This window comes from Caretta caretta, chromosome 6 (assembly GCF_965140235.1).
Source record: "Caretta caretta isolate rCarCar2 chromosome 6, rCarCar1.hap1, whole genome shotgun sequence".
Classification (NCBI taxonomy): Eukaryota; Metazoa; Chordata; order Testudines; family Cheloniidae; genus Caretta; species Caretta caretta.
Window position 1 is genome coordinate 94,298,074 of NC_134211.1, and position 27,535 is coordinate 94,325,608.

The 27,535-nt window shown below is 42.4% G+C and overlaps 1 protein-coding gene across 1 annotated transcript in view; it reads right to left on the reverse strand.

Annotated features, from left to right (window-relative positions):
- SEL1L (SEL1L adaptor subunit of SYVN1 ubiquitin ligase) overlaps positions 1-27,535 on the reverse strand; it is a 59,104-nt gene that overhangs the window by 9,339 nt on the left and 22,230 nt on the right. Inside the window, exons 6-19 of the mRNA XM_048853886.2 lie at positions 21,525-21,687; positions 16,142-16,195; positions 16,003-16,062; positions 14,568-14,649; positions 13,733-13,887; positions 12,575-12,631; positions 10,727-10,795; positions 9,890-9,967; positions 8,372-8,434; positions 6,566-6,653; positions 6,073-6,221; positions 4,577-4,742; positions 2,233-2,307; positions 86-258 (exon numbers count right to left, since the gene is read on the reverse strand). Of these exons, the coding sequence (XP_048709843.1) occupies positions 86-258; positions 2,233-2,307; positions 4,577-4,742; positions 6,073-6,221; positions 6,566-6,653; positions 8,372-8,434; positions 9,890-9,967; positions 10,727-10,795; positions 12,575-12,631; positions 13,733-13,887; positions 14,568-14,649; positions 16,003-16,062; positions 16,142-16,195; positions 21,525-21,687 (1,432 nt within the window). The remainder of the gene's footprint in view (positions 1-85; positions 259-2,232; positions 2,308-4,576; positions 4,743-6,072; positions 6,222-6,565; positions 6,654-8,371; positions 8,435-9,889; positions 9,968-10,726; positions 10,796-12,574; positions 12,632-13,732; positions 13,888-14,567; positions 14,650-16,002; positions 16,063-16,141; positions 16,196-21,524; positions 21,688-27,535) is intronic.

Below are 27,535 nucleotides of genomic sequence, written 5' to 3' on the forward strand. Positions count from 1 at the left end.
TTCTAGGGATTACTACAATACAAATATATTTATTAATAAATAATACTTTGAATAAAACTAATAACTTATATCAAGCTGTGCTCACCTGTTTGATGCCCAGTCCTTTCTCATGCATGTATCCCAGGTTAAACATGGCTTGGGCACTATGCTGTTGCTCTGATGCCAGTCGGTAGTGAATAAATGCAGTTTCATAATCAACATCGGTACCAAAGCCATAGAAATGGTAATCTCCAAGCTTAATTCTAGCAACAGTGTAACCTAATTAGAGGAAAGGCAGTACAAGTATAAGAGACGAGTGAGATGTGCAAGGTGTTCTTCTAATTTCATTTTAAGATGCACTGATGATTTCTAGAAAAGCATTTTGTTTCAATATGTCTTGTACATTGTATCATTTGCTTTATTTTTCTTCTTGCACAATGAAAACAGAATCTTATTCCCAAGGTGTTCATAACAGCATCACCAGCTGAGCTGTCCTGCTTTCATGTAAGTGTTCAAAGTAATAAAATAATGAAGGGTTCCATATTCACAGCAGTATTAGCAAAATAACTGCAGTTTAAGATTGACTGAAGCCTCTGGGAAATCTATAAAATATGTTTGGGTGTCCTGCATAATGGTTTGGCTACTATTTTATTTGCTAATTTTTTACCTTACAATGTCCTTATATTGGCTAATTTAAAAATATACTCCCACCCCCACCGGCTCAGAAAAGAGACACTTACAGTTTTAGCTTTTTCAAAAAATACTTGTCAAATGGGTTGGTGTGTTAGTCCTTTTCATACATCAATTTTTCCATGTTTCCAATGTTTTGTTGGAGCCAACACTGCAGATCTGTGCCACATGCCCAAAGACTTTTGGTATGTCTACAATATAAACGCTATGGCAGCACAGATGCAGCTACACTGCTGTACCACTGTAGCGTAGACACTTCCTACAGCAACACAAGGGCTTTTTCCATTGCTGCAACAAATGCACCTCTCCCAGAGCTGCTACCCAAGTCAATGGAATTCTTTCATCAACCTAGCTGCATCTACTGTGGCCTAGATGCCTTGTGCACTGCAAACTAAGATATCACCATCTGCAGTGTAATTGTAGCTGTGTCAGTCCCAGGATATTGGAGAGACACAGTGGGTGAGGTAATATCTTTTACTGGAGATCGAAAGCTGGTCTCTCTCACCAACAGCAGTTGGTTCAATAAAAGATATTTACCTCACCCACCTTGTCTCTCTGATACCACTGAAATATACCTATCTCTGGGTTGAAGGGCACCAGGTAAGCACTACAGAGCATACCTGATGTGGTGAGGAAAGTTTCCTAACCACACACAGGTAAACCTCTACTTTTATGAAAGGAGCCATGGAACATTCAGTGGCTACAGTGTGCAGAGCCTCAGTTTATAAGGACCCATTCCAGAGATCATCATCACAGTGAACTGCATGGCACTCTAGCTTAGAAGGATGAAAGGCTGAATCAAGCCTGAAGGGATTTAAATCTGGAATTCCAGCGAGCCTACGTAGTTCAGTGTCAGCGCTTAGATCATTAAATTATGTCTTTCAAGGATCAGTTCAGAGATAGTTAAACCAACATATGCTTGGAAGGATGTGCCATCTGAAAGAATCTTAAGTATTTGACTTTTTCCTTCTTACCCAGTCTCTTTGTAAACAGCACCAGGACTTACTTTAATCTTGGCCAGTGGCCAGCAAAACAGCTTTCTGAAAAACAGATCTGTTCTTTGAGTCATAGGAAAACATGACCCCCAAGAGATGTGCTCCAAACCAGTGAGCTATTCTTTGCACTCACATCAAGGACTATCAAACAGATTTGAGACAGACTACAAAAACTGTCTGATTATTGTCGTAGTAATTATAAATCCTTCAAAGTAGTGATTTAGAAGGGAAATCACTAGGAGCAGTAGCCATGCTAGTAGGAAAGCCTATAAGGTAGGCAGCAAGTGTAAGACTGCAGAGCTGAAAGTCACTGAATCTTGTCTAATCCCCAGAAGACTCAAGTAGTATGTGAGCCAATTCTCATATTGAAAACTGGATAAAGAGTAAGTCCTAGACAGACAGCAGAATATTTCAGTCAAGGAATGACCCAGAAAGTAACGGTCTGTCGATACTACACTTGTTTTATTTGAAAGGAGAGAGTAACCTACTTAGTAAAGTTAATATCCTGTAGATAAGAAACTAGACCAGGTGCTCAAAGTGAAATTGTCATCATTGAACTGTGACTTACCTTGGGAGGCTGCTCTATTCCAATGCAGCAAGGCTTGGGGATAAGTCTCATTCTCTCCTACTATGCTGGCCTCTTCTGCAGGAAAAAAAGGAAGTAATTAAGTCAAGCAGGAACAGGGCACAGAACCTCCATACGGTCTTCCTGATTATGTGCACGTCAGGGTCCATGTTCACCATTTACAAAAACCTTTGCTGAGCTGGATTAAACGGCTGTGCCTCAGAGATCATGGGTCAGATTCTGACCTTTGGTTCTTTATTCTCTGTGCTCCACTTATGGTGCAAAGGGGACAGAATTTTGGGTGGTGTAAAGCTGGTGTAGCTACCTTTATGCCTCCCATTCTATACCCTTTTCTAGGTTCCCAAGTGGACCAAAAGTACAAAGGGGCAATCCACATATGGCACAACATTACTCCAGCTAGAGAAATCTAGGGAATTTAGAGCAGCCTGCTCTAAGTTACACACATGGCCAGTTCAGTCCTTGGGGAACTTGGGCAGCGGCTAGCACATCCCTCGGCCCGCGCCGCTTCCCGCAGCCTCCATTGGCCTGGAACGGCAAACCACAGCCAGTGGGAGCTGCAATCAGCCAAACCTGCAGACGCGGCAGGTAAACAAACAGGCCCGGCCCGCCAGAGGGTTTATTCTGGCGGGCCGTGTGCTAAAGGTTGCCGATCCCTGCAATAGTAGCACTATACCATTCCTTTGCAGAATGGATTACAAGTTAGAAAACATATATGACATGGTACAATATAAAGTTTATTTCTCTGGTAGACAATTTGTGCTGCAGATAACAGCTACTGTTACTCTAACGGGAGCTGGAATAGTTTGTGATAACAGCCCAAAATTTTTAGTAGCCAGATTTTCCAGCGTACTTAACACCTTTAATGAGGCCAGATTATCACAATTTTAGCTCCCATGTAGGCATCTAATTCAGTGAACAGGTTTTTTCCCCCCCCCCCCACAAGAGCTCAGCACGCGACCACTCCCACTGTTTTCAATGAAAGCTGGGCAGATTTGAAAATCCGGCCTTAAAAAGCACAGTTTTTGAACACAGGAGTTGAACAATTTTAGTTATTTTAACTCTGAATACAAGTTTCAAAAGCGTGTAACCTCCAAGCCTGGTTGAAGGGATAGGATCTAAGTAGTTAAGAAAAATTACCCACTGTGTGCAGAGCTAGAATCCATTTCAGAAACGTGTGGAAGTTTTAGGCTTTTATTGACACAGTGTCACACATAAAGGGATGGCTGTGGAAGTGCCGCATGGGTCAAGAGATTAATATTCCATTTAAAATTCTTTCAATTCTAAAGTATTGGTTTCAAATTTGAAATATTATATGGCAGCAATTGATACCCTATGTAAAATGCATTTGTGTCAGTCTAGTCCCCAATGGACATATGATCACTTCTTAAGAGTGACACCACAAATGGCAGTCTCAGAGTCCATGGAAACTTGTCCTCTTACTCTTAGAGGTGATGTCTTCAGGATCAAGACTGAGACATACTGACAGAACAAGCTTCCAAAATACCCTGCCACTGTTGTATCCCTTTTGGCTATCGAAGCCATCACGGTGCTCAGCGTGGCACCTTTTAGCATCATTCAAAACAAAACTATGAAATCTACTAGCAGTCAATAGGTTGACTTGGTAAGGTAATCACACAAAGCTCATAGCAGTTGTATTTTTGAGATCCGCACAAAACTTTGTGCAGGAACCCAGCATTTTTCTGATAAATGTCCAGATTTTTTTTTAAAAACCATGTATCACTCTACTTCTAGTATGTTCTGATAACTCTGCTGTATTGCCACAGACTTTACTTTGGTCACCCATTTTTAGTGAAGCTTGATTTAATTACTAAACAGTTCTTTCAAGTCTAACGAAAGAGCTCACCTGCCCAGCTAACTATTTGTCATGCTTTCTAGTCAAGAATAAGAGGGTAACAACACTTCTTAGTGAAGTAAAGCTCTAGGCCTCACTCTCCCAACCTCTCCTAAGCTCATGCTCAAATAAATTGGTTAGTCTCTAAGGTGCCACAAGTACTCCTTTTCTTTTTGCGAATACAGACTAACACGGCTGTTACTCTGAAACAGGTATGTCCGACTTCAAAATGTTCATTGACACTCAGACCAGAAAAATATCCTTACAGGGCAAGAGAAACAGAATCAATAACTTCTGAATATAGGAGGCAGTCAGGATGGGGGAGAATTCTTGCTGTCCAAGAAACCTTATTAGTTCAGACCAGCTATTTAATCCTAGATATGCCTTGCTTGATGATGCATTGCATGTTAAATGTACAGTTACTACTAATCCACAGTGAGCTACTTTTTGACACAAGCTAGCATAGCCTCTTACTCTGATCAAGTATGAAGGCAGCATTGCTCTGTGCCACTTCGTAGCCTTGTTCTGCCAACAGGAGATATTGAACTACAGCAGCATTTGAATCACCATCTTTATAGCTATTGTAGGCAGTCATGAGTCTCTCAGACCAGCGCCCTCGTTCACATACATTCTTAAATAACTGTAGGAAAAAAAAGAACACACAGTTATCAGAAGCTTCTTCAAAAGTTTACTGTTTAAAGGATATGAAGAGGTACGTCTTAGATAGCCTTTGAAACAGTTTATTTAAATGGACAATAAGGGTTCTGGAAACAGGAAGAAACACAGAAGGACCTAAGTGGCTTAATAGTCTAATAGAACATCCTTAGCAATGGAAGTACAGCAGGAATACAACAGCCTCAAAACAAACCACTAAAACACTAGGTTTCTTCGAGTATAACTCTAGATCCAAAGGGCAGTCTCTGTTGTAGGAGGTCCATACCTCAGCCAGTGTGAAGAATAAGTGGCTAACCTAAGAAAAGTGAATACGTATCCCAGACAAGACAGCACAAGGAAAAATGAGGTTACCAGTTTTCTTGTTTCTTTTACGAAAGAGCTGTTTAGTATTCAAAATTGTCTGTATTGCATATGTTTGTGCACAAGGCCCACACATTCCACAAAATCTATGGCAGAATCCACATTACTTCAGAACTCAGCTTTTAAAAAAAAAAAAAAAAAAGTTTCTAGCTCTCCATTACAAAGATAATATTGAAGCCCTCCCCAGCTGGAGAACTCAAGTTTCAAAATAAATAGGGACTACCGTCTTGGTTGTATCGTTTGCCTTCATATTAAAAATCCTCCCCCCTGCTTTTTTTTTTTTTTTTCTCCTTTCTTTCTAATTTAAGTGAAGCTATTGCAACACTTCCAGATGCCACTGCAGAGTGCCACAGAATCTAGGAACCTTGCCACGGAATATATAGGTGCTTGTTCATTTATCAAGTTATACTGTGAAACAGGGTCGAAACTCAACAGGAAAAATTCAACACCAGTGGGGACTGGGCGAAGTGTACTATTCCACTGATTTCAACTGAGTTGCAGCCTACTTACATAGTCAGTAACTTTCACTCAATTTCACAAATTAGTAGAACTGGATGGGAAACCCTTTTCCTGTCCCAAGAACATTTAAGAATTTGAAAATTTTCCTGTCCTGTATGGGGACAAAGTCAAAATCTTGAAGATTTTCACAAACGGTCTGGAAAAAAAAAAATTGGTTGGAATCAATTGAAACATTGTTTCAATTTTGACCAATTTTTTAATTATCTTAAAATTTCAAAACAAAACAAAAAAAACTGGAATTTTTATTTCAGAAGCATCAAGACGTTTTCAATTTTTTTTCAGAACAAAACCGACTGTTTCTTATGAACAGTTTTGTTTTGACAAATCAGCATTTTCCACAAAAATAATCTATCAAAAACTCCTGACCAGCTCTACAAATTAGCCTGGGTTGTAAATTTATGAAGAGAGGGCCTCACCTCAACAGCAGTATGACAGGAGCGCATCACCCCGGTGCCAGTGGCATGCATCTGTGCCAGGTTATAGAAAGCCAGAATATGACCACCCTGGGAGGCCAAATTAAAATATTTCAAAGCCTGTTTATAGTCTCTCTTCACTCCAATGCCATCTACAAAGAAAGAAGCCATGCCTGAGGTCAACACTATTCAGAGATTGCAAATGAATACCCACAAAGGCAGAACGGCAACCAAAATGAAGGATATAGTAGTTGTGTTTTTAATTTAAAACAATTAAGAAACAGTAGCTGAAGGCAATTTGTTAAGAAAAATGCCATCAGGTAAGGTCTAAGTATTCAGACTGAAGGAACATGAAGACTATTTTACTATATTTTGTGCTAGGTGGTCTAAATTCCTCTGATGAATATACAGTACTGACTCATATGTTAAACACACTCCTACTGTCCCAGTGCCATCTAGTGAATACGTAATGCAACAACATTCTGAAGCCACTTACTGTAATACATGGAGCCCAGCTGAAGCTGTCCATCTACCCAGCCTTGTTCTGCAGCCTTCTGGAAATACTTTAATGCCAGTTCATAATTCTGCAGTAAGACAGCTTGAGTCATTATAGAGCCTAGCAGGGTGGCACACTAAGGAGATATAGCCTCATCAAAATGAGGATGGACTTGTATGCATGTATCTGTGCATCAAGAATGGATTATATGCCCATAAATGTCTATATGTTTTTGCTGACAACAGGAGAATAAATAAATTAATGCTTCTTCTCCAGCTATGTAGAAGAGTTACATATAAAACACAAAGAAGAGTTCTGTTGAGTAAGACAACAATGTGATGCAGCTGTGAAAAAAGCTATCATCATTCTTGGGGGGTGTATTAACAAGAGTGTTATATGTAAGAGATGGGAGGTAACTGTCCTGCTCTACCTGGCACTGGTGAGGCTTCAGCTGGAGCATGTGGCCAGTTCTGGGAGGCATATTTTAGGAAAGATGTGGACAAACTGGACAGAGTTCAGAGAGCTACAAAAAGGTTCAGAAAACCTGACCTATGAGGAAAAAAGTTAAAACAACTGGGCATGTTTAGTCCTGAGAAAAGAAGAGTGAGGGGGAACTTGATAATGGTCTTCAAATTGTTAACGGCTGTTACGGAGAAGATGGGGATCAACTGTTCTCTATGTCAACTGAAGGCAGGACAAGAAGTATTCCGCTTAATCTAAATCTCCCTTGCTGCAGAGTAAGTATTAGGAAAAACTTTATAACTATTAGCGTAGTTAAGTTCTGGACTAGGCTTCCAAGGGAGTTTTGGAATTCCTGTCACTGGAGGTTTCTAAGAACAGGCTAGATAGACAAACACCTGTTGGAGTGGACTAGGTATACTACAGTCCTCTGCACTGAGACACGACCCAACTAGATGACCCTGATAGTCCATTCCAGCCCTATGTTTCTATGATTTTTATGTACTCTTCAGAGTAGACTATTCTCTAGCACTTGTCTGCAAGTGTAGAAAATGGGGCTATTAACTCAGTCTTTTAGGACACCCAAGAAATCACTAAATATTTTACAGGCTCTCCAACAAACCTCTGCTTCAAAAAACCTATGCCAGTAGCTATAGGACGGGTATCCATAAAGCTTTGATACTACAATGGCCGATTGCAGTGCTGTGCATAGACATAATTAGTTTGTTTAGCTACATGGAAGGGACACGTTGTACTGTTTCAGGAGAAAACAGCTCTAGAACCTCTTAGCTGCACTATTTAGCTTTGAAATAGTTCAGCTCAACTACAGACACCTTGAATTTATCTGTTTGCAGAGCTGAATACCTGGAGCTCCAGGAAGGTATATCTTGCACATGGAATCACTAGCAAGGCAAGTGATATAAGCATTTGTCCCTGCAGATTTCCATAAAAATCTATGTATAGACTTGCGTGTCCTTGAACCAAGAAATAAACAGGAATAGTTCAGAGCTACGTCTAATTGCAAGACAAAATAAAGCTGGATTTTAAAAGTATTTTATAGTAGGTTTTGTATTTTAAGAATTATTTCAGTCCTGTGACTAGTAACATCTTTAATGGGCACTGGCTGTTCAAGCTATTTGAAAATAAGGGTATTATATTTCTCAGTACTGGAGTTTTACTTTCACGACTTATATCCATAGGATTTGAGCAACTAAAAATTGATTACCTATGAAGGAAAAAATCAGCAAATAAGATTATTATACCTCTCTTCTACCAACCAGGTATTTTAGAAATTGACTGTTTTTTCCACAAGGTGATCAGGACTGAAAAGATACTATTCAGACTTACCACTGGAACTCCTCTTCCATACAGATAAGCCATTCCTAGCCCACTCTGTCCAACTGGATTACCCTGACAACAAAGGAAAAAACACTTAAGGAGGGGAAAAAAAAAAAAAAAGGCAGGGGGGAGGGAGGGAGGGAAGACCTGGCTACAAGTTTTACCAAAGTCTTTAATATGTCCTTTAATATCCTCTAGGATAACTACTGTTGAAGATTAACAGATTTTCATAAACTCTTTAAAATGCCACGGTCCCTATTTAAGGCCTATGGTGCTAGCCTCTCCTTGGCGCCTATTGTGCTACCCTTATTCTGTTACCACTCCATTGATTTCAGTAGAAAACTAGGATGTACCCAACTCCTGAAGTAAGAACCTATGCTGTGACTCTCAGAGAGACAGCACAGAACTTGCAGTTCCCAAGGGGAGGTGGCACTAGATAGCTTTCAGCCACCTGTGTGCTCCTGAGTCTGGGCTGTTCCGAGCGCTGGAGGGACCTGTGGTGTAGCAAATAGCCTTGGGGCCCTAAATTATGACAACCTCTCTGGAATGGTCAATTTATGGCCTGCCGCACTGCCTAGAATCTCTACCGCACTGCATGCTATGGCTCTGCCCCGACATCCACCTCCATACACCAGGACTTGTGAGTGTTCCTCTGAAGGCAGCTTTACACAGCTGTCTTTCACAGTGCATGCACTGGGGGGGAATCTCCCCCTACCAGGGCTGTTAGGATCCTGTTACGCTGGGTAAAAAGTGCTGGAGTGGTATAAAAGGTCTGGAAAGGGGGTGAGAATCTCACCCCAGGTATCTAGACAAATTCAAGCAGTAATCAAATTGCTAATCTTAGTTGTTATCTTGCAGGGCATGGAAGAGTAAGAAAAGTACTAGCACTTTATCCCAAAACCCAAAGAACTTCACTCTCACCACATTTTATACATGCACTGAATTTCTTTCCCAGAAGGCTACTTCTGCCTCAAGCTAATCTTCCCATAAAATAAAAATTTTAAATGCTCAAGCTTCTTTCGTATTTAAAACTCAGTAAAATAATCTGAGCATATTATCAAAATAAATGAAAGCATATGATGCATGGACAAGAGAAAAACTGCAGCCCGTGGTAGAACACAGTGTCAGTTTAATTTATAGCTTTGCTATACAACCATTTAGGAGAGTAAGTGAAGACCACACACACACAGCAGGGGAAATTTAGAGACGGGATTTAAACATCTAAACCAGAAGCAATAGTTGCAGGTCATAAAAAAATTGTTGCACCTGTTGCATTGAGCAAACTCCATGAAGCACTGTGGTCAGGAACTTAATTTTAGGTCTTATGAAATAGTCTATGTTTGTAAAGTACTTTACATATGAATTTTTAGCTATTTAAGTTACAAAAAATGAAGTCAAAGGGAGACTTTTGTGAACAAACACGATCTACCTTTCAGCAGATATGGCCTTTTTTTTTTTTTTAAAAACTCAATTAAAAAAATATAACAAAACAAAACAAAAAAAAACCCCATACCACCAAAAACATACCATATCAGCAGCTTTCTTGAAATACTGAAGAGCAGTCTCATTGCTCTGGGGTATGATATCACTTCCTTCCGAATACATCTAGGAGACAAAAGCAGAACTAACAGTTAAGTAAGGGGCAAAGTTTAGTTTTAAGTGGGAGAAGTGAAGAACCTCGACTAACTTTCCATGTGGAATTCATGTCCATTTCTTTTATTGGCTGTCATTGAAAATATACAAACAATTTCTATTTAGTGCAAATTTCAACAACATGTATAGATAAGAAAAGATGTGGTTTTAGACTAAGGCTAAATAGTGGTCTTTTAAAAATACAAGAAAAACACATCTATCAAAAGAAATTGCTCTTTAACCAATTAGATGATGTTGATTAGGAGGCTTTGTTATTGGAAACTTTTGTATTTCATCAAAAGGCATTCTGGAAAAAGTTGAACTACCATATTGCTCCATTAACAGTAGTGTATACCATACACACATAGACCGAATATGCTGGAAAGGCTTAGGAGTGAATAACGGAGAGCTAGAACTCTTGTATTACTAAAACAATGATTACTGTGAAGTTTCTTACACCTTCCTCTAAAGCATTAGGACTTGAAGAAGAGCTCTGTGTAGCTCAAAAGTGTCTCTCTTTCACCAACAGAAGTTGGTCCAATAAGAGATTACCTCACCCTCCTTGTCTTTCTAAAGAGGCTTTGTTTTAAAGTGAATGCCTAATTGAGGAGCTTAAGTCTTTAATTAGACAACTAAATAATCATACTGATTTTCAAAAAAAGGAGAATACCCAGCAACCCTCAATGAAACAGTCATCCACATTTGCATGCTCTGGAAATACTAGTGTCTTACCTTTCCTAGAAAGGCCATGGCGTGCGAGTTACCAGCATTAGCTGCTTGGTTGAAGTATTCAAATGCTCTCTGTAAGAAAGAGTCCAAAAGTATTGTAGTCAATAAAAGTATTTCCTCTCCATAAACAAACAGTGTTTGTAGATTCTATATTACACTCCACTGGTAACAGGTATATTACCAAATATTGCTTGTGATGTACAGTAAAGGTTCCAACATGAAGATGAACATCCCTTGGCATGCCATGAGTTAGCATGAGGGGTCAGAAATAATGCCATTAATTTCAATTTGCAAAGCAGCTTCATATTAACCTGTTTCAGAAGATGAATTCTCTAGGCATTTGCATAAGGTAAATCCACTCTAAAATTACAGCTCTTTTTCCATAATTCATTTTGAGAGCACTGCCTCCAGGTGCATTTTTTCCCCCCCCCGCCATAGAAAAAGCTACACACAGTGTCTGAGGACAACCTGCCATTCATGAAACCTTTCTGGTCTTCCTCTATCTCCAGTATGGCTCTCTCTTTTTAAGCACAGAATGGCCAAAATTCTGACCAAGATTTTAACACTAAGTTGAGTGTCACTATTGGGAAACAGGAGCTGTTTAATTAGACAGTTTGCCCAAGTCCACTGAATGATTAAATATATGTAATAGGAGGTTCCCCCCACATAATTTGCATACCTAGACCAGCAGGCACCCTGGGCCTGGCATTCCCCCAAAATTCAGGGAGGTGATGCCTCATTTTTCCAGTTGTGAGCAGTCTAAGCAGCTGAGCCCTACTAGCCTAGCCTAACTCATCCCAAAAAACTTAATTGTAGGGACATGTGTGTCCGTAGGACATTCTCCAATCTGGGTAGATATTTAGATCTGATTTTGTACTATTCTGAGCTGAATACCCAGGATTGTTTGATGTCACTAGGGAAAGCTCATTTAAATCGGCTAAATTTAAAGTTCAGTTTGACCAGAACTAGCTGCTGGCTCTAAGAGGCCTCCTTGGTTATAAATTCTTGATTGATACTTGAGGGGCGAGTGGGAACACTATCACTCTGGCAGTTACAAAACTCCATGTTAGGTATTTCAAATTGCCTTCATCTTCAGTGCAGACTCTGTGGCTGTGCCCAGTCTGAACGATACATATGGATCAAAAACAATGCTGAACAAAGGATGTTTTTGTTTGTTTTCAGTTGATTTAAAGACAACTGCAGAGTTCACTCACTCTCTTATTGGGAATTAGTCTGGAATAATTATCTTCATGACATGCCCACTCTGAGTCTTATGGGTTACACATAAGATCTTCATTTACCATCACATAAGCTTTTTAAAAATTCTGCCTGCCTTTGCAGCAAGTCAATTTCTTCCTATTGCATAAGCCAACCCAGCAATGAGCTGGGAATTGTGAACACCTGGCAGTACTGAAAGCCACACATCCATTTGCTGCTTATTCAACCATGAAAGAGTATATTTATTGTATAGCAACAATTCTTGTAAACAACAAGGGCCAGATTCTAATTTCAAATCTATGCATCAGCACACCATGAAAAGCCTCTTATGCATGCAAAAGCTCAGTCACTGAGATATGCAATGAAGTGTGTTGTCTCTTCTGTACAGGAATCTTGCACCATGTATTTTGACTTCATCTCCAATGTCTTCAACTAATGTGTAAACAGGGAGAGAATCTGGTCCTTCTACCAATCAGAATAGTGCATACAACTAGCTAAGAAAGCCAGTCACAATTGCTGTATCAACCCAACATTTAGACAACCGTTTTAGTTTTTCAGGAGGACTAGACAATTTACTCTCTTGTAAATCATTATATTTATCACTAAAGGCCAGCAATGATGTAAAATGGATACCTGGTGATTTTGCTCCACTCCTCTTCCTCCATGTAAATGTAACTGCCCAAGGCCAACCTGAAAAACGAAAACAAAAACTAAACGCATTGTGTGTCCCTGTATACAGAAGCTTTATACACAAGCAATATAATTACAAATTGAATAAATTAATCACATGCTCAGCAAACAGCATACCAAATTGTTTATCAGAGATAAAGATGAAAGGAAATAAGCTTGAAAACAAAATTATTCTGCTTTAGTAGCCACCACAGTTTGAGGCAAAAGGCTAAAGCAAATGAGTTAGCTCCTCCAGGTTTAAGATCCTTGTTACGATATAAAAAAAAAAGATCGAACATCTTTGAATTTGTTACCTTAGTTTTAAAAAATCATATCTTCTCAATCCTTCTACTTAACTGTGTCACTGCTGTCATACATGGTTTGTATGTTGTTAGTCCAAAGGCCACTCCAGTGTGCCATGTTTATTCCTTAGGGTGAACATTTCTAATGTAACATTAGTGCTATGTAGAATTCTGTTGGGTTCTACTGAACAGAGGCAGAAAATAGCAACAAAGGGGGATGGAGAACATTGATGGTTGCACATGACAGTTCTTCTAGTTAAATCTAGCCACCTTACAACCACAGACAAGATACCTAACTATGGTCATATTGGTCTCTCCAAGGCCCTCAGCAGTCCTCTGCTCCTCTGTCCTGAAGGCCCTGCACTGTGACAGTCCTTCTGGCCAAGGCTCCCTCCAGAACAGCCAATTCTGCTCTTAAACTGGCCAGAGGAGTTGGAGTGTTGCAAAGCTCTCTCCTCCTCAGGGTGTGAGGAAAGCAACCATTAGAATGTTGATCAAAAAAGGAATTTTATTTTCCAAGCACACCCAAAAAAAAAAAAAAATTGTGTTCGTCAGTTTTTATTGGTGGAGTTTTTAAGTTTGAAAACCAAGAACGTTTTGGTTTCTCAACAAATACCTGAAAATTTTAACAGAACAAAAATATAATCAGAAAGCTATTTTCCATCAAAAGACGTTTCAGTGAAAAATTTCTGATCAGCTCTAGTAACCATGTTGGTCTGGGAGCAAGAGAAGAAACTGGATTCTTGAGAGCTTCACACATTTGCAACTGCTCCAACAGCCTCTGGAAGAGTCCCACCCCACTGTGTCACACTGATCATACCTGTGCTTGTACATCTCCTTTCTCTGCTAGAAACTGGTAATATTGAATCAAATCTTCCTCCAGCATCCCACTGGCCATTCCTGGATTTTCCACTTCATCTGCCAAGCGAATTCTCTGCACAACTGTGCCTCCTGTCAGAGATATATCGCTAGCCACTGGTGACAAGAAGATGAGAAGAACAAGGAAAGCAACATGAAGTTAACATACAAAGACATATAAAGTAAGCTATTTGCAGACAACTTTCAACTGAGAGCTACATTTTTGGCACACCACCAGAAAGACTGGTTTTATCGAAATCAAACATTCACTCAGATCCCATAAACTGGGCATAGGGGCCGGTATATTAGAGTAAGTACTTCTCAAGAACAAACTAGTTATGCTATGATTTTGTGTATTGTAGGCACATGATAAAGGGGAATAGACAGTTTTGGTTGTGACTCTGCCGTACATGGATGGTGCACAGTGCAAGACAGGTTAGGTTCCACAACCAACCTTAACTCTGAATTTCCAGAATTCAAAGGATGTTTTTGAAATAAATACAAAAACCTATTAAGTTTTTCTAGAAAAATCAGTTAATTTATAAGATTAATTCTGCCTGGGAATATCAATTTGAAGTACTTTGGTATCCTTCAGAATTAAAACTTTAAATTTAAAGGTTATACATGGAATAAGTTATCATAAATTGGTCTACAATATCTGTAAGAGCTAACCTACCAGTGTGTTCAACTAATGGAAGTATAAGAAAATAAAATTCTAAATATTTTGAAGTATGCCCAGACAAATATTGTAGGTAATTCTAGATTTGCTCCTTCATTAATATGAATTTTTTTTTTACCATGATTAGCCACAAGTCGATAGTGAGTGAGAGCAGATTCACAACTCTGAAGGACTCCTATCCCACCCCAGTACCGGTAACCCTGCAAAGATACAAAAGCAAGGAACCATCAGTTATACAGCCACTTATTGGACATTTATGCAGTTAAATAGCCGGATGCACTCATGTGACTTTCATCAACTTTTCACAGCAGAAGAAATGCTTAAGATTAGACGTACTGTTAAATACAAGGTCAGAAGGATTTTTGGGATGTCAGCCAGTTAGTCCTAACACAAATAAATAGGGCCCTACCAAATTCATGGTCCATTTTGGTCAATTTCATGGTCATAGGATTTTAAAAATCATAAACTTCATGATTTCACCTATTTAAATCTGATGCTGTAATTGTAAGGGTCCTGACCCAAAAAGGAGTTTTGGGGTGGGGGGGGCGGTGTCACAAGGTTATTGTAGGGGGGTTGCGGTACTGCCTTCAGCACTGGGAAGCTGGAGAGAAGCAGTTGCTGGCCGGGAGCCTAGCTCTGAAGGCAGAGCCGCCTCCAGCAGCAGAACAGAAGAAAGGATGGCATGATATGATATTGCCACCCTTACTTCTGCATTCCTGCCTGCAGAGCTGGGCCATCAGTCAGCAGCTGCCACTCTCTAGCACCCTAGCTCTGAAGGCAGCTCTGAAGGCAGCGCAGAAGTAAGGGTGGCAATACCACAACCCCCCTAAAATAACCTTGTGACCCATCTGCAACTCCCTTTTGGTCAGGACCCCCAATTTGAGAAACGCTGGTCTCCCCCATGAAATCTGTATAGTACAAGGTAAAAAACAAACACACAGAAGACAAGTTTTCATGGGGGGAGACCAGATTTCACAGTCCATGATGCATTTTTCATGGCTGTGAATTTGGTAGGGCCCTACAAATGAATGCAAGTGTAGCCAATGAGCTTTGTGTTTTAAATCACACAAAACAACTAAACAGATTTTCATGCCTCAAGAGCAACAATTTAACACATTCTGTTTAAAGGCTTTGCATCTTATATATCATATTCTATTTGTGCATTTTATACGTGCAGCTGGAGAAAAACAAGATCTTGCTTTGGTTTTTAAGGGCTTGAGTCTCCTCTCATTTATACCAGTGTAACTCTGGAGTAACTCCATTGAAATCCCTGGAGATAAATAAGGGCAAAACAGTTGTGAAAGGAGACTCCAGTCCTAAGCGTTAGCTTCCACCTTTTGTGGAAGGTTTCTGTATTAAAAAGTAATGGAATGCATAGGCAAGAAAAGGCACTTTAAACACTAGAGCATCTGTATACAAACTAAGCACCTATACTTTTAGGTGTTTAGAATATAAAACATTCATGATCTTAATAATCGAGATATAAAATTAGATAAAAAAGGAGCATTTCTATTAACTTTAGTTCTGTGAATTAGCTATGAAATCTCACTTACTAAAAACATGTGCGCTATCAGATTTCCTCCTAGAGCTCCAAAAGTGTAATAAACCAGGGCCTAAAATAAGAATAGAAGATATTTAATCATTTGCATCTGAAGTGAAATAAAAGCAAAAGCGAAGAATTGACAGAGTTACCTTAGCTTGACTGGAATTGACACCAAGGCCAGATGCATAGAGAAATCCAAGAGCCTGAAATTAAAAATACAAGCCAATGAATGTTTGGAAGTTTTAGGATTAGGTTTGTAGACTAGGAACAAAAAAAGGTAAATATGTTTAAAATGTCAAGAAAAAGGACTTGTCCCAGTTTAGAAACCTATACTGCTATGAAGTTGCAGTGACCTGGGAAACACAACAGGTACTTGAGTGCATATAAGCAGACCAAAAAATCCACTTTATTTGGGTAACACCCATGTCTAATTCAGTTGCAACAGGTTTTATTTTTAAATATAAAGTACATGATTTCTCCAAGGTCAAGTAGGCTACCATGCATTTCTCTTATGTTCTAGAAGAGGCAGTGCTGTGTAGTATCCCCTGGAGCGTAGAGCTGCAAGCCAAAGACTCAAGAGATCTAATAATGACTGACATACTTGCTGAGTTGCCTTAGGCAAGCACCTTAACCTATGCCTCAGTTTCCTCATTAGTAAAACAGAAATAATTTCTCTCTCACATGGACTGTTTTGCGAGGACTACTTAAATTTTCAATGCTCTATACAAAAAATTAAGTTCTATACAGAGAAGGAGCTGCTGGAAGGGTGTTCTCCAAGAGGGCTCTGGGACTGTGGAACTTTCTCCCCACCTTGGTTCAAAATAGCCCAGAGCTGATGGATTTTCAGATATGCTGCAAAACCTATTTGACATAAATCTGGCCGGGCAGCATTTGAGTGTATATCCCGGGGGTAGGTGTGTTGCTTTAATTTACTGGCTGGCTGAGCTAATTCATTATTTGTATATGATCAGTTTTGCTGCTGGGTAGTAATCATTTGCGATTGTAAAATTAGTTATGACATCTAAAATTTTCTGAGGAAAAAACAAAAATAAAGTATTGTTCTAGCTCTGCCACCTGGTACAGCTGTGTGGGCCAGCAGAGGGAGAACACAGAAGATATATTTGTGTGTGACACTGTAAGAGCTAACTTCCACAGTTTGACATGTTAGGATAATCAAGAGACTTCACCTACAGCAAACAGTTAATATAATTCCACCAAAACCAGAAGCCACACCAGCTGATCAGTTATCGGTGATGGCTGCATACAGTATTTCAAAAGTAGCAAAGCTACAGGTGAATCATGAATCATGCATCAGTCTTGATCTGCACCTCACTGCCTGAAATTGTGGAGACAGGATCTCAGAGCGTTTGTCTATAGTACTGTTTTTAACTAGAGTTAATTGATAGCCAACAGGTTTATAAATACTAATCTACAGACATCTGTAACCACAATCAAATATGTAATTCCACTTAAAAACCTCTAGTGTAGATGTATGATAGAGACGGTACTGCAGTATGAATACTAGATGAATAAGGGGCCTATGCACTAGCTCGCTCCCTCAAGAATTCCTTGTTGTGGACAGTCTTTAGTAACTGGAAAAAAAAAAAAAAGATCTAAGTATTTCTGCTGATATTTCCAGTACTTAGCAGCCCTACACCGTAAGAGTCACTGAAAAAATTCCATTGCTTGTAATTTGCTCTCAAGATATTCAGAGCTGCTAAACACATTGATAACAAATTCAGTGAGCCTGACTGCTAGCTCTGAAAAACCTATTGTGTTTGTGCCAGGGCTGGGGAGTAAGGGAAGGGGAACAGTACTAATTTAGACAACCGGTTCAAACAATAGTCGTACCCTTTAGACAAGTTACAAATAAACTTGCGTGCTGCTAACAAGCCTTTGAATCGCCTGCATTCGTATGATGGAGCATGCTGTGAAATTTGTTCTCTTAATATCGGTGTTCTAAGATTCCAGGAGGAGGGGTTGAATTAGGTTATGGAGTGGAGTGAGGGAGTTTACTTGAATGGGGCAGGAGATCTTTGAAATAATACATTACTGGTCATATGTTTAGACTGTATAATGCCTTTAGACTAGCACACACACTTTTAGAACAAAAAAATCCCACTTAATACGATTAGTATATGCACATGGTTATATTTATAGGAATAGCTGTGTTCCATTCCATTACCAGAAGTTTATATATTTTTATAAAAGACATTTTAACAAAAACTATTTTTCAGCCTCCTACTTAGAGCGGGTGCTTCAATGACATTAAGGTCTGTTTTCAGAGGAACAGCCGTGTTAGTCTGTCACTTCATCAGATGTTTACCGTGGAAACTGCAGCAGACTTTATATACACACAGAAATCATGAAACAATACCTCCTCCCACCCCACTGTCCTGCTGGTAATAGCTTATCTAAAGTGATCAACAGGTGGGCCATTTCCAGCACAAATCCAGGTTTTCTCACCCTCCACCCCCCCCCACAAATTCACTCTCCTGCTGGTGCTAGCCCATCCAAAGTGACAACTCTTTACATAATCAAGTCGGGCTATTTCCTGCATAGATCAAGGTTTTCTCACATCCCCCCCACCCCCATACACACACAAACTCACTCTCCTGCTGGTAATAGCTCATCTAAACTGACCACTCTCCAGGTTTAAATCCAAGTTAAACCAGAACATCTGGGGGGGGGGGTAGGAAAAAACAAGAGGAAACAGGCTACCTTGCATAATGACTTAGCCACTCCCAGTCTCTATTTAAGCCTAAATTAATAGTATCCAATTTGCAAATGAATTCCAATTCAGCAGTTTCTCGCTGGAGTCTGGATTTGAAGTTTTTTTGTTTTAAGATAGCGACCTTCATGTCTGTGATTGTGTGACCAGAGAGATTGAAGTGTTCTCCGACTGGTTTATGAATGTTATAATTCTTGACATCTGATTTGTGTCCATTTATTCTTTTACGTAGAGACTGTCCAGTTTGACCAATATACATGGCAGAGGGGCATTGCTGGCACATGATGGCATATATCACATTGGTGGATGTGCAGGTGAACGAGACTCTGATAGTGTGGCTGATGTTATTAGGTCCTGTGATGGTGTCCCCTGAATAGATATGTGGGCACAATTGGCAACGGGCTTTGTTGCAAGGATAAGTTCCTGGGTTAGTGGTTCTGTTGTGTGGTATGTGGTTGTTGGTGAGTATTTGCTTCAGGTTGCGGGGCTGTCTGTAGGCAAGGACTGGCCTGTCTCCCAAGACTTGTGAGAGTGTTGGGTCATCCTTTAGGATAGGTTGTAGATCCTTAATAATGCGTTGGAGGGGTTTTAGTTGGGGGCTGAAGGTGACCGCTAGTGGCCAAATTCTATGGCCACTAGCGGTCACCTTCAGCCCCCAACTAAAACCCCTCCAACGCATTATTAAGGATCTACAACCTATCCTAAAGGATGACCCAACACTCTCACAAGTCTGGGGAGACAGGCCAGTCCTTGCCTACAGACAGCCCCGCAACCTGAAGCAAATACTCACCAACAACCACATACCACACAACAGAACCACTAACCCAGGAACTTATCCTTGCAACAAAGCCCGTTGCCAATTGTGCCCACATATCTATTCAGGGGACACCATCACAGGACCTAATAACATCAGCCACACTATCAGAGTCTCGTTCACCTGCACATCCACCAATGTGATATATGCCATCATGTGCCAGCAATGCCCCTCTGCCATGTATATTGGTCAAACTGGACAGTCTCTACGTAAAAGAATAAATGGACACAAATCAGATGTCAAGAATTATAACATTCATAAACCAGTCGGAGAACACTTCAATCTCTCTGGTCACGCAATCACAGACATGAAGGTCGCTATCTTAAAACAAAAAAACTTCAAATCCAGACTCCAGCGAGAAACTGCTGAATTGGAATTCATTTGCAAATTGGATACTATTAATTTAGGCTTAAATAGAGACTGGGAGTGGCTAAGTCATTATGCAAGGTAGCCTGTTTCCTCTTGTTTTTTCCTACCCCCCTCCCCCAGATGTTCTGGTTTAACTTGGATTTAAACCTGGAGAGTGGTCAGTTTAGATGAGCTATTACCAGCAGGAGAGTGAGTTTGTGTGTGTATGGGGGTGGGGGGGATGTGAGAAAACCTTGATCTATGCAGGAAATAGCCCGACTTGATTATGTAAAGAGTTGTCACTTTGGATGGGCTAGCACCAGCAGGAGAGTGAATTTGTGTGGGGGGGTGGAGGGTGAGAAAACCTGGATTTGTGCTGGAAATGGCCCACCTGTTGATCACTTTAGATAAGCTATTACCAGCAGGACAGTGGGGTGGGAGGAGGTATTGTTTCATGATTTCTGTGTGTATATAAAGTCTGCTGCAGTTTCCACGGTAAACATCTGATGAAGTGAGCTGTAGCTCACGAAAGCTCATGCTCAAATAAATTGGTTAGTCTCTAAGGTGCCACAAGTACTCCTTTTCTTATTAAGGTCTGTGTGAGGAAGAAGATGGACGCAACAAGAGAAATTAAGGGAGAGAAGTGTGTGTGTGGGGGGAAAACCATCTCAGACTAAAGTGTCAGGATGAGGCTTTCCTTCACAATCAGATATTGGTACCTTGCATAAAGTGTATGTGTAAATATTTAATGAAAATTCTGTGTTGATACCTACAGCCTTTGAAACCAAAAGTCCACAATTCTAGAAAATTTAAAACATGTATGTTTGTGACTAAAAGGGCAATTATGTTTCATCCAACAGTTGTTAAATTCCCAGTGGAACCTACATAACCTTGAAAGAGCTTAACTATCAGCAGTTATTTTTATGTAAATCCCATAGCCAAAAACAAACAGCACTGGGCCATTGACTCAGAAGTTTAAAAGATATTTGGTTGGCTAGAGTCTTCAAATTGTATCTGCCTGTATTTTCCTGACCTACACCCAAGCTGGTAGTTAGTTAAAGCGATGAGCAGACCAGAACTCGCTACTTACACACAGATTTAAAAAAAAGATTTCCTTCTAAATGTCATTAAGTCAAAACATCAGTTCTAGATGTCAGATTTATTTATTTAAGAGCAAAAAAGATGCTAGGATTGCAGCCCAAGAGACTTAAGTCCTGTTTATCCACAGAACATTTATAGCCCAAGGAAAAGCAGAGCCAGCTTCCCCTATCAACGTTTCTCATCCCATTCTAGAGGTGAGACGGGAGGTCAGTCTCCATGGCCCATCCAGCCCTTGGCCATTGCTGAAGCTGACAACATGAATGCTAAACAAAACTCCCTTTAGACCAGTGCCTCCCTACTGTAATCTGCCCATGTCCCCTCGTGAGCAGAGCCATGGCTGGGAGCCACGACTGGGGCCAGGAGCCGGCAGCTAAGGCTGGAAGTGGAGCCGCGACTGGATCGGGCTGAGCGGCGCTCCCTCTCTGACCCCCCTGGGGACTGGCCAAGGCCCTGCTGCATCCCCCCCAAACATTCTTCTGCACCCCCCTAGACAGGCATTTCCCACAGTTTGGGGACTACTGCTTTAGAGCATACATACCGTTTGCCCTTTAGGAGATCCCTCCTCAGTCAGTTTCTCAAACAGCTCTTTAGCAGACTGGATGTTTTGCTTCAGGTAATCCCCAAACAACAGAGCATAAGACACTTTTTCCATTGCCTTGGTATGGTTCATGTCAGCTGCTTTCAGAAGATACTGATATGCTCTTAAAGAAGAATGTAATTATAGGTTTAGTTACCTTTAAACAAACAAAACAAGTTCTATCAGTAAAGCTAAAAGGTACAGAGGAAACTTTTCACTGCCTCACTCTGTCCTAATTATCATTCTATATCCATCACTACCTAATTTGCAGGCATTTTCCTTTTTAAACACAGTGTGAGGGGTTGGATCACAGAAACCCCCTTGGGGCTGCCAATTGATGTGCCAAGACTACTTCTGCCCCTTCTTTCCCTGCCAGCTTGAGACTCCAGCACCTTGTTTTGTTGAGCCAGACATGCCAGTTTGCTCCAACACAGACCCAGGGTCTCGAGTCCCAAGCTGGCAGGGAAAGCGGGGGCAGAAGTAGTCTTGGCTCATCAGTTGGCAGCCCCAAGGGGATTTCTGTGATCCAAACTGTCACAGTGGCATAGTCGAGCAGGATCTGTGCACAGCTGATTGCTTTGAGATATTGGTAGTGTTTTTAAATGAGTTTTAAGTGTGGTGGCTGGAGAACAGACAGACAAAGTGGTTACTGGTTTGTTATTTTCTGTTTGCTTATTTTGGGTAAGGGAAGTAGGGACAGAAAAAGAAGCAAAATAAATAAAAGTGACGATCAGAACAAGCTAGAACTGCACAGGTTGCAAATTGCCCAGAAAGGCTGAACACTGGACGCTGCGAACAGGGCCAGCTCTAGGTTTTTTGCCACCCCAAGCAAAAACATTTTTGGCTGCCCTCCACCCCAGCTCTGGGCTCCCCCCTTTCTCCCTGGCTGTCCCAGCCCTGGGCTCTCCCCCCAACCCCACCCGCACCCCCTGCCGCCCTAGCTCTGGGTTCCCCCCTTTAGCCCCCACCAGTGCCCTCCCCCCCACCCGCACCCCCCTGCTGCCCCAGCCCTGGGCTCGCACCCCCACCCCCCCTGCCACCCGAGCCCTGGGTCACTGGTAACTTGCACCCAGGGCGGGTCATCAGCATTCCGCTCATGACAGTAGCGGGGCCGGAGGCTGCATCCGCCCGACTCCTTCCCGGCCCTAGGACTCCCCCTGTGCTGCTGCTGGACCCCAGACCCAGGGCCAGATTTGGCCACCCACTGCGGCTCTTCCACCTGGACTTCAGCATCAGTTTGGGGGTCGGGACAGCATCTACCTGGTTGAGCGCCTGCAGGGCCGGCTCCCCCATCGCTTCCAGCCGGTCCAGTGCTGGAAAGGTCAGGGTAAGCAGTGGGGCTCCTGGGCCACGCCTCAGCCCAGGGTCTCTCCAGCCGAGGCTCCCATCTCCAGGACCGGCTGGGAATTGGGAGGCACAGCCCGGGGGACCGCCTCAGCAGGGGGCTGAGGAGCCGGGGCAGGGCAGCCCCAGAGGGAGTGGCTGGCGGGGAGCGGAACCCCGGAGAGCGGGACACGGGCCCTGCACAGCAGGGCACCGGTCCCCTCTGTGGCCACGCTGCTGCTGCTCCTGGCCGCTCAGCCGTAGCCCCTGGGCGGCTCTGGCTGCTTCGCCCGGCCCCGGCTGCGGCACTTGCAGGCAGCTCCATGCGCCCCATGGGGTGGGCCCCAGCACGAGTGTCCTGCGCTCCACGTGTTGGAGCCCGCTGGATGGCTCAGCCGGCGGTGCGAACCACAGCGGCCCCAGGGCTCCCCCTGCGCTGCTGCTGGACCCCAGACCCAGGGCCAGATTTGGCCACCCACTGCGGCTCTTCCACCTGGACTTCAGCATCAGCTTGGGGGTCGGGACAGCATCTACCTGGTTGAGCGCCTGTAGGGCCGGCCCACAAGCAAAAAAGGATAGCCCCAATGCTGCCCCTGCAAATGTGCCACCCCAAGCACCTGCTTGTTTTGCTGGTGCCTAGAGCCAGCCCTGGCTGCGAAAGTCCCTGTCTCTAAGAAGCCCCTGAGCTGAGTACATCCCAGTTTCAGTAAACTGCAGAAGGGGTGTGGCCCAGCACCAGAAAGCAGAAAAATGACTTCCAGTGAAGCAGCTACTAAACTAGAGCTGGCTAGACTGGAAGCAAAAGAGAAAGAAAAACAAACATAAGAGACCGATGGAATTAAGACAATTAGACATTAATGCAGAGGAGGCTGCCCACAAGAGAGCTGTGGAGGCCCAGAAGCATGAACTGGTTGTTATGGAGTTGGAGAGAAAACCCTCCAGCTGCTGGTTCCACTGCCCCAAAAATCCACAAATGAGAGCGACTATGTCCACAGTATGATGAATCCAGCGATATTGCCGAATATTTCATCACCTTTGAGAGACTGTGCACCCTCCATGAGATCCCTGAACATCAAAAGATGATCACATTGATAGCAAAATTGACTGGCAGAACTCTGGACATATTCAATACGATACCTATTGATGATGCTTCAAACTATGGTAAATTTAAGGAACTGGTTTTGAAACAGTTTCAAGTTACACCTGAAACCTACAGGGTTAAATTCAGGAGTCTTGAGAAGGGATCTGGATTAAGTAATGTGGCTTATCTAAATGAAATGAGAAATTTGGTAGATAAATGGGTGAGGGGGAAAGGCATTACAAGCTTGGAAGAAATGTGTGATTTGGTTACTCAGGAACAATTCCTGAATATGTGCAGTGACGATGTAAAACAGTATTTGTGGGACAAAAAAGTGACTGCAGTGGTTGAATTAGCTGGGTATGCGGACTCTTATGAGCAAGCAAGCTGCAATTAAACAAACCACTGGCAGAGGGGTACAAGGTTGGGGGAAAGCAGAATCACCATTTTACCCTGGGAAAAAGGAGGGTGGGCGTTCACCTCCCCATTCCCTGTTACTCGTCCCAAATTTCCTGTACAAGCAGAGGGGTCCAAGAGGTGCAATCATTGTAAGTCCACTGAGCACCTGAGGAATAAGTGTCCCTTGCTGAGTGGAAACAGGCAGCTGGAAATGGCCCACCTTGATTATCACTACAAAAGGTTCCACCCCCCCCCCCCCCCCCCCCCCCCCCCCCCCGGTAATAGCTCACCTTAAGTGATCACTCTCTTGTTACAGTGTGTACGGGAACACCCATTGTTTCCTGTTCTCTATGTATATAAATCTCCCCACTGTATTTTCAACTGAATGCATCCGATGAAGTGAGCTGTAGCTCACGAAAGCTTATGCTCAAATAAATTGGTTAGTCTCTAAGGTGCCACAAGTCCTCCTTTTCTTTTTGTGGATACAGACTAACATGGCTGCTACTCTGAAACAACACATTCTGCACTGTTTCTACTAGGGAATGATTTGTTTGATGTGGCAGAATCTGTCCCAGGGTTGGTTAGCAGTGAGAAGGAATCTTATGCTTAGGAGGAGGTCACGTGGACTGCTGGGGGAATAGGAGGGTGTCTCTTAGATTCCTCCATAGCAGTAAAGAATGCAGCTCTGGGGGCAGGGATGGTTGTGGCCAGTTCCTGTAGCCCCGAGGCTCAAGGCAAGCTCAAGAGGGAGGGGCTGAAAGAAGCCAGCTCCTGTCCCATAATCATCTCCCCGGAGAAGGGGAATGTACCACCTTGTGGCGGGGGGCCACCCCACCTGCTGACTGCCAGGAAGTTGCAGGTCAGCAGGGGGCAGGGCCTGCCCTGGGCTGCACAGAGACATGTGTCCCGAAGGTGGAATTTGGGGTCCTGGTGACCACTGCGGTGGGAACAGACCCCAAGGACTCTGTAGCTGGAAGCAAGCCCAACCTGAGTGAAGGGGGGGCAGGGGGGGGGGAAATTTTGCTGGCCTGTGAAAGGTCTGTCATAGCTGGTAGCTGTGAGCCCACAGACGGACTAGGGTCACCTTCCCTTTTTAGAGACACAGGAGTGTCTGACCCAGATGGGAGCCCAGAGTGGGAAGCCCAGACAGAAGGTGAGGGGGGACTGGAGAATCCATCCACCTTTTGTAGGGAGGATCTCTCCCAGGAGGAGGGTGAAGAATCTGCATTTAAAATGCCAGACCCCTGTCCTGTGGATCAGGGTTTAAGGGAAGACTGGGGGTCTGATCTCCCGCAAGGGGACACCCACCCCTCCAGCTAGCCTTTTGGGAATTGAAAGTGGGGTGTCCAAAAGGGGTCTTACCAATCCAAGGCACCTCACTGAAAGATGTTGTACTTGCTACGCTTGTAAGAAATAAAACTGTCTCTTCAAGGCAGGAGGGAAAAAAAATCTCTGCATGGGTGAAACTTCACAAGGGAGTGGGGTCCAGCCCAGAGAAATTTGGGGGTGGGGGGGTGCCAAGGGCAGGCATGGGTGCTGTATACCCTTTCCTTGCCAAAGCCTCAAACACAGGGCTGAATTAAAAGCCTTCTCCAAGGAGGCAGAAGAATCTGCATCAGAGTGCCTACCAGGGGGCACAAAGAAATGGGAAAATGCATCAAACAAGCTAAATCGTGTGAACAAAGCCTGTCCACCGTAGATTTGCTGTTAATCTGGTGTCTTTTGCTAATTCATCTATGGCTTAAAACAAAGGAGTTAATACTAGTGGTAAAGATGTGGGACAGACCTGATTTGTGGAAGAAACTGTTGTACATGCTAGGGATGGTGACAAGACAGTCCCATAAGCATGTTACTTTTCAGTCTATACCTGTAAACAGGCTGGAAGCTTGGCACAGCAGCAAAAGCATAATAGGCCCATGCTGTGTGTAGAAGGGGAAACCGAGGCACACCGCCTCATGGCATTGGTGGCTAAATGCCAAGACACTTACACTTTAACAGATATTGCTGTCTGCATTCTGTTAGCAATACTACACCCCAACCTATTCTCAGGCATCTGGGGACCAGGAACCCCAAAACTTGCTAGAACACTTATGAATGACATCATATGGTTTAAAGGTACTGAAAAGGGAGTGTGACCAAAGACAAACAAGGATTTTACATGTACTGCCTCCACCGTGGACAGTGTCCAAGTCTCTGGCAGTAAGTTCAGGAGGACGGTGTGCCGGTGCATCCCATAAGGCTTTATGGAACTATGCTTGTGAATATATATATGACATAACTGGAATATGTTTTATGCTACATATGCCATGTAACATATCTCTGTAAAGGTTATGATCTACTGAATATATTCATCCTGTTTGTATGCATGTGTCATGGTTGTATTCAAAGTTATGAATATTGGCTATATACTTTTTGATTTTAAATAATCTTAGTAAGGCATTTGGTCAGCTTCTTTAGAAAGGAATTTGCAAGTTAAGTGCTCAATCAAGAAGCACTTAACGCACAATGGATCTTGGAAGGCTCCAATCCACATAAGAAGTCTACATGAGGACATTCAAGGTAGCATATTAACCATGGCTGCTACCTGTAAGTTCTGAGTCATGCATGGACATGTGACTCCAAAACTCCATTTTGTAGCTGGATTCTACACAGGGGGAGGGAGGGGTGTCCACCCACAAGAGAAAGACTATTTAAACCCCTGGGAGACCACTCCATTTTGTCTTCAGATGGCTAAAGAGAGCCTCTCCACTCCCAAGGATACCTGAAAGAAACTGGAACAAAGGACAGTAACTACAGGGGGTGTGAGTGATTGCTGGATCCAGATTAGAAAGAGAGTAGTCTGTAAAAGGAATCTTACTGGAATTCCTCTAAGGGTGATGTTTTTATCTGTATTCAGTTTTCTTAGACATAAGACTTGCATGTTCTATTTTATTTTGCTTGGTAATTCACTTTGTTCTGTCTGCTATTACTTGGAACCACTTAAATCCTACTTTCTGTATTTAATAAAAATCACTTTTTACTTATTAATTAACCCAGAGTATGTATTAATACCGGGGGGGAGAACAGCTGTGCATCTCTCTCTATCAGTGTTATAGAGGGCGAACAATTTATGAGGGCGAACAATTTATGAGTTTACGCTGTATAAGTTTTTTACAGGGTAAAATGGATTTAT